Source organism: Sander lucioperca, chromosome 16 (genome assembly GCF_008315115.2).
Source record: "Sander lucioperca isolate FBNREF2018 chromosome 16, SLUC_FBN_1.2, whole genome shotgun sequence".
NCBI lineage: Eukaryota > Metazoa > Chordata > Actinopteri > Perciformes > Percidae > Sander > Sander lucioperca.
Genome location: NC_050188.1, coordinates 23,541,211 through 23,548,710, shown reverse-complemented (window position 1 = coordinate 23,548,710; position 7,500 = coordinate 23,541,211). Strand labels below are relative to the sequence as shown.

Here is a 7,500-nt window from a genome sequence, read left to right as displayed (position 1 = left end):
TGTGTGTGTGTGTGTGTGTGTGTGTGTGTCTGTGTGTGTGTGTGTGTGTGTGTCTGTGTGTGTCTGTGTGTGTGTGTGTGTGTGTGTGTGTGTGTGTGTGTGTGTGTGTGTGTGTGTGTGTGTGTGTGTGTGTGTGTGTGTGTGTGTGTGTGTGTGTGTGTGTGTGTGTGTGTGTGTGTGTGTGTGTGTGTGTGTGTGTGTGTCTGTGTGTGTCTGTGTGTGTGTGTGTGTGTGTCTGTGTGTGTCTGTGTGTGTGTGTGTGTGTGTGATCTGATCTCCGTCTCCTCTATAATTCAGTGTTTTTGTCACTTCCTGTTTCCTCCCCTCCTCCAGCAGTCAGAGATCAGTTCTCTCTCCGCTGCAGCTTTTTATTTCTCTTCACTTTCTGTCGCTCTACTTCCTCTTCTCCCTCTTCCTCTACTTCCTCTTCTTCCTCTTCTTTCTTTTGTTCTAATGAACTACCAGCGTGTGTGTGATTGGGCCACGCAGACCGAGGGAAGTTGGTTTTTACTGTATGTAATAATAATAAATGAAGAAATACTGAATCAGAGGAAGCAAATGTGTGTGTCTGTGTGTGTGTGTCTGTGTGTTTGTGTGTGTCTGTGTCTGTGTGTTTGTGTGTGTCTGTGTGTGTGTGTCTGTGTGTTTGTGTGTGTCTGTGTCTGTGTGTTTGTGTGTGTCTGTGTGTGTGTGTTTGTGTGTGTCTGTGTGTGTGTCTGTGTTTGTGTGTGTCTGTGTGTTTGTGTGTGTCTGTGTGTGTGTGTGTGTCTGTGTTTGTGTGTGTCTGTGTGTGTGTGTGTCTGTGTGTGTGTGTGTGTGTGTGTGTGTGTGTGTGTGTGTGTGTGTGTGTGTGTGTGTGTGTGTGTGTGTGTGTGTGTGTGTGTGTGGTAGAGAGGGACACTGATTATCTTCAGAGTGAGTAGTGACTTGAAGACAGGGTGGGAAAGCGAAAAAGTAACAAAAATACTTAAAAATGCTTCCAAAACAGGGGAAGAAAGAGAGAACAAAGGGCCAGAAAGAGCTCGGGGGCGGTTCTCCTCAAACATTTTGGGATAAACTATTTGGACCTTTGTCTCAGCGGTCATCAGTCGTAAACTTGTTTAGTCTCTCTGGAGAGAAAGCGCTCGTCTTTCCGTGCGTCCTCAGATTTTATTGATCAGGAAAGTTCACAAGTTCAACAGCATGAAGAGAGGTTGAGGTGCTGCTGGAGGAGCTCTGACTTCTACTAACATCTGATCAGCAGACGGACAGGACACGCAGAAAAACTGAAGACAGCTTTACACCTCTCTCTGTCTCTCTGTCTCTCTGTCTCTCTCTCTCTGTCTCTCTCTCTCTCTCTCTCTCTCTCTCTCTCTCTGTCTCTCTCTCTCTCTCTCTCTCTCTCTGTCTCTCTCTCTCTCTCTCTCTCTCCTTGTGTCTCTCTCTCTCCTTGTGTGTCTCTCTCTCTGTCTCTCTCTCTCTCTCCTTGTCTCTCTTTATCTCTCTCTCTCCTTGTCTCCCTCTCTCTCCTTGTCTCTCTTTATCTCTCTCTCTCCTTGTCTCCCTCTCTCTCCTTGTCTCCCTCTCTCTCCTTGTCTCTCTCTCTCCCTCTCCCCGTCTCTCCTTGTCTCCTTGTCTCTCTCCTTGTCTCTCTCTCTCTCTCCTTGTGTCTCTCTCTCTCTCTCTCCTTGTGTCTCTCTCTCTCTCTCTCCTTGTCTCTCTTTATCTCTCTCTCTCCTTGTCTCCCTCTCTCTCCTTGTCTCTCTCTCTCTCTCCTTGTCTCCCTCTCTCTCCTTGTCTCTCTCTCTCCCTCTCCCCGTCTCTCCTTGTCTCTCTCTCTCTCCCTCTCTCTCTCCTTGTCTCTCTCTCTCCTTGTGTCTCTCTCCCTCTCTCTCTTTTTTAATTGTCTGCAGGAGCAACCAAACGTGGCTCTCGGCCAACCACATCGCACTCTTTGCCTCTGGCTCCCGGCCAATGGAGAGCCTCGGTCTGCATGTGACTGGAAAAGCCGACCAAGAATGTGAAAACACACACACACACACACACACACACACACACACACACACACACACACACACACACACACACACACACACACACACACACACACACACGCAGTCAGAAAGTAGGTTAGGGTTCTCCTCTTTCTCTTCTTCACAAAGAAAATCCTCTCCTGTCGTCTTCCAGATTTACAAGCCCGTCTAGTCTCCGCCTCTCAGAGGCAGAGCCGAGTAACGACAAACAGACACCAAGATGTTTTCATCTCTGGCAGATGGGAGGTATCGGTAACCGGGGGCAACAACCACCAGACTTAAGGCTTCAAAACAGCCTCAGGGGGGTCAAACTCAGGCCGTGTTCACACGATGACGCTCGCGGGTGAAAACCACTAAATATTTGATCAGATGTGCCTTTCGTTTAGACAGCGACGGCACAAACACACACACACTCCAGAGTGGAGGGTGGTTTCACTGCGTGTGTGTGTGTGCCGCGTGTGTGTTTGTGTGTGTATGTGTGTGTGTGTCTGTGTGTTTGTGTGTGTGTCTGCTGCATGTGCATGTGCCACATATTTGTGTGTGTGTGTGTGTGTGCGCGTGTGTGTGTGTGCCGTGTGTGTGCGTGTGTGTGTGTGCCATGTGTGTGCGTGTGTGTGTGTTGTGTGTGCGCGTGTGTGTGTGTGTCTGCTGCCTGTGCATGTGCCACGTATTTGTGTGTGTATGTGCACCTCCTTGTCTGTCCAGACAAAACTGTCAGCTCTTGTTGTTCGCTTCGCGCTACTACGGAGAGGAGAGGGAGAGAGGAGGAGGAGAGAGGAGGAGGAAAGAGGAGAGGGAGAGAGGAGGAGGAGAGAGGAGGAGGAGAGAGGAGGAGGAGAGAGGAGGAGGAGAGGGAGAGAGGAGGAGGAGAGAGGAGGAGAGAGGAGGAGGAGAGAGGAGGAGGAGAGGGGAGGAGGAGAGGGAGAGAGGAGGAGGAGAGAGGAGGAGGAGAGAGGAGAGGGAGAGAGGAGGAGGAGAGAGGAGGAGGAGAGAGGAGGAGGAGAGAGGAGGAGGAGAGAGGAGAGGGAGAGAGGAGGAGGAGAGAGGAGGAGGAGAGAGGAGGAGGAGAGAGGAGGAGAGAGGAGGAGGAGAGGGAGAGAGGAGGAGGAGAGAGGAGGAGAGAGGAGGAGGAGAGAGGAGGAGGAGAGCGAGGAGGAGGAGAGAGGAGGAGGAGAGGGAGCGAGGAGGAGGAGAGAGGAGGGGGAGAGGAGGGAGAGAGGTGGGAGAGGAGGAGGGAGAGAGGAGGAGGGAGAGAGGAGGAGGAGAGAGGAGGAGGAGAGGAGAGAGGAGGAGGAGAGAGGAGGAGGAGAGGAGAGAGGAGGAGGAGAGAGGAGGAGGAGAGAGGAGGAGAGGAGAGAGGAGGAGGAGAGGGAGAGAGGTGGAGGAGGAGGAGAGAGGAGGAGGAGGAGGAGGAGGAGGAGGAGGAGGAGGAGAGAGGAGGAGGAGAGGGAGAGAGGAGGAGGAGAGAGGAGGAGGAGAGGGGGGGAGGAGAGGGAGAGAGGAGGAGGAGAGGGAGAGAGGAGGAGGAGAGAGGAGGAGGAGAGGGAGAGAGGAGGAGGAGAGGGAGAGAGGAGGAGGAGAGAGGAGGAGGAGAGAGGAGGAGGAAGGTTTTCGCATTTCACACACTTTTGCGTCACCATATGCACGCAGATTTCCCCCCCCCCCCATAGCGCTCATCTAAACTTTTGCGTTTTCTCTTCAGATCGTTTCCGTCTAAACATAGCCTCAACTTCCACAGGGCCACACTGGAAAACAAAAATGACATCAAGGGCCAGACGTGTGTAGAGTTTACAGACACGCTTTTATTATTTCACTGAGAAATGAACATATCTTTGAATCTTTGCGTTATTGCACGTCTCGTACAGCCTGCTGACGTACCGTTTGGTCGACACAAGCTTCAAAAAAGTCGCCACAAAGTTCCTCAGCCATCGTAGAGTTCAGCAAATCAATAAAAAGCTGACTCACAACAACCTGTTTCTCAGCCTAAATATGCAAAGTTTCAAAGTCGGCAAGTCTGCCAAATTTATTGTGAAGCTAAATTGATATGTGGGCCAGATCTAACTCTGCAAAAGATGGCAGTGTTTCCCAAATGGGGGTCCGTGTCCCCCTAGGGGTAATTTGGAGGACTGCAGGGGGTACGTGACATTTTTTGGTTCTCAGTTACAAGGCTGTAGTTACTTCTACTGTCTTTTTTTTCTCCAAGTTTGTCACCTTTTTTGGAAGGTTTTGTCATTTGTTTTGACCTATTCTTGCCTTTCTTCCTTCCTTCTTTCTACCGTCTTTTTCCAAGTTTTTGTCTCCTTTCTCCATCAGCAATTAAATGTTTTCCAGGTCCAAGGCTGTTGTTTAGTAAATCTATCGCTGACATCGCTGTATTCTTCCTCTTTATACAGTCCTTCCAGAAAAATGCAGAGTTTTTTTGTGATTGTTGCGGGCAGAAATCCTTGATTATGCGGCACGTTTTCTTAAAAAATGCGATGGAATATGCGGGATATTTATGCAATTTTATGCGATGAAATTGCGGGAACTTGCAAAAATTGCGGGAACTGCGGTTTCATCGTGGCTTCATCGCGGGGTTTTGCAGCTTTTCGATGATGTTCACGTCGCGTAATTACGTCACTTCATAATGTTCCCATGGCAACAGGGGAAAATGGCTGCTCTTGTGTGAAGTAAATGCAACATTTTTCAACTTTCTGCTAAGATATATACAGTGAGGAAAATAAGTATTTGAACACCCTGCTATTTTGCAAGTTCTCCCACTTAGAAATCATGGAGGGGTCTGAAATTGTCATCGTAGGTGCATGTCCACTGTGAGAGACATAATCTAAAAAAAAAAATCCAGAAATCAAAATATATGATTTTTTAACTATTTATTTGTATGATACAGCTGCAAATAAGTATTTGAACACCTGTCTATCAGCTAGAATTCTGACCCTCAAAGACCTGTTAGTCTGCCTTTAAAATGTCCACCTCCACTCCATTTATTATCCTAAATTCGATGCACCTGTTTGAGGTCGTTAGCTGCATAAAGACACCTGTCCACCCCATACAATCAGTAAGAATCCAACTACTAACATGGCCAAGACCAAAGAGCTGTCCAAAGACACTAGAGACAAAATTGTACACCTCCACAAGGCTGGAAAGGGCTACGGGGAAATTGCCAAGCAGCTTGGTGAAAAAAGGTCCACTGTTGGAGCAATCATTAGAAAATGGAAGAAGCTAAACATGACTGTCAATCTCCCTCGGACTGGGGCTCCATGCAAGATCTCACCTCGTGGGGTCTCAATGATCCTAAGAAAGGTGAGAAATCAGCCCAGAACTACACGGGAGGAGCTGGTCAATGACCTGAAAAGAGCTGGGACCACCGTTTCCAAGGTTACTGTTGGTAATACACTAAGACGTCACGGTTTGAAATCATGCATGGCACGGAAGGTTCCCCTGCTTAAACCAGCACATGTCAAGGCCCGTCTTAAGTTTGCCAATGAACATTTGGATGATCCAGAGGAGTCATGGGAGAAAGTCATGTGGTCAGATGAGACCAAAATAGAACTTTTTGGTCATAATTCCACTAACCGTGTTTGGGGGAAGAAGAATGATGAGTACCATCCCAAGAACACCATCCCTACTGTGAAGCATGGGGGTGGTAGCATCATGCTTTGGGGGTGTTTTTCTGCACATGGGACAGGGCGACTGCACTGTATTAAGGAGAGGATGACCGGGGCCATGTATTGCGAGATTTTGGGGAACAACCTCCTTCTCTCAGTTAGAGCATTGAAGATGGGTCGAGGCTGGGTCTTCCAACATGACAATGACCCGAAGCACACAGCCAGGATAACCAAGGAGTGGCTCTGTAAGAAGCATATCAAGGTTCTGGCGTGGCCTAGCCAGTCTCCAGACCTAAACCCAATAGAGAATCTTTGGAGGGAGCTCAAACTCCGTGTTTCTCAGCGACAGCCCAGAAACCTGACTGATCTAGAGAAGATCTGTGTGGAGGAGTGGGCCAAAATCCCTCCTGCAGTGTGTGCAAACCTGGTGAAAACCTACAGGAAACGTTTGACCTCTGTAATTGCAAACAAAGGCTACTGTACCAAATATTAACATTGATTTTCTCAGGTGTTCAAATACTTATTTGCAGCTGTATCATACAAATAAATAGTTAAAAAATCATATATTGTGATTTCTGGATTTTTTTTTTTACATTATGTCTCTCACAGTGGACATGCACCTACGATGACAATTTCAGACCCCTCCATGATTTCTAAGTGGGAGAACTTGCAAAATAGCAGGGTGTTCAAATACTTATTTTCCTCACTGTATGTGTGACTTTTTTGCAACGAAAATGCGGGGATTATGAAATCATGCAAGCCCCGCATATTTTCCACGGAAATCGGCAATTTATGCGGCGAAAGTGCGGCGTATTTGAAAAAATTATGCGATCGCATAATCATGTTTTTCTAGAGGGACTGTTTATAGAGACTTGTTTCTTCTACCAAAAATCATTTGCGCTGGTTAGGGGGTACATGGCTTAAAAAAACTATTCAAAGGGGGAACATTATTGGAAAAAAAGCTTGAGAACCACTGGACTATGGTGACATCACAACAATGACACAAATAAAGAATAAAAGTCCGGTCCTTACCTCCTCATGGACAGCTTCCACTTTGGGGTTACTTCCTGTCCGCCGGAGGCCAGCGCCGGGCCCGCTGCTCGCTGTGGTGGCGTCTGACTTGGACCTCTGGTGCGTCCGGCGGGACGGCGAGACAAACACGTCGATGTCGGCTTCGGCCTTTGCCGGGGCGGTGCCAGCCGCGCAGAGAGACAGCGAGGACTCTACGCTGCTGCTGTTGTGTCTCCGGTGGCAGCGGCGGGCGTGGGACGGCGAGGTCGCCGGGCTGCCGGAGACGGACGCCATGCACGCTCTGCTGTGAGCGTCCGGCGGCGGAGACGAAGGTTTGAGCTCGTCGGACAGGATGAGTTTGCGGAGCTTGGCCCCTCTGGAGTGGCGCTGCGTGGAGATGTGCATGTCGGAGGAGTAGGCGCCCAATAGCCACGCCGTCAGCAGGGAGAAGGCGATGCCGCCGCGGCAACGGTAGATCTGAGACACACAAACAACCACAATTTACACAATATCACATTATTTTTTTTATATATATATATATATATATATATATATATATATATATATATATACACACCCCCACACACACACACACACAGTATATATATATTATTCATAGCTTTTCTGTTAAGTAACTAAATAAACAAATAATAAAAAAAGTATTAAATTCAATGGCGCAATCTCCAAATACTCGTCAGGCTTCTTCTTCTTTGAAATGCTACTCCTCCCACATACTTTTACCTACGGACAACATTCAAACTTCTAACTGTTCGCAAAACCTTCATTTATTAGAGAATGATTTAGCTTCATGATATCTTTTACGGTTTTTGTGTTATCACTGTTTAAGTTTAGTGAATGACAGAGTGGGTGAT

General features: G+C 48.0%; 1 protein-coding gene across 3 annotated transcripts in view; it reads right to left on the bottom strand.

Moving 5' to 3' along the window:
• The window catches only part of LOC116064685 (phosphatidylinositol 4-kinase beta-like), a 35,077-nt gene that overhangs the window by 17,897 nt on the left and 9,680 nt on the right, over positions 1-7,500 (bottom strand). For all 3 annotated transcript variants that reach the window (XM_035992933.1, XM_035992931.1, XM_035992934.1), the window contains one exon: positions 6,650-7,105. In XM_035992933.1, the coding sequence (XP_035848826.1) occupies positions 6,650-7,105 (456 nt within the window). The remainder of the gene's footprint in view (positions 1-6,649; positions 7,106-7,500) is intronic.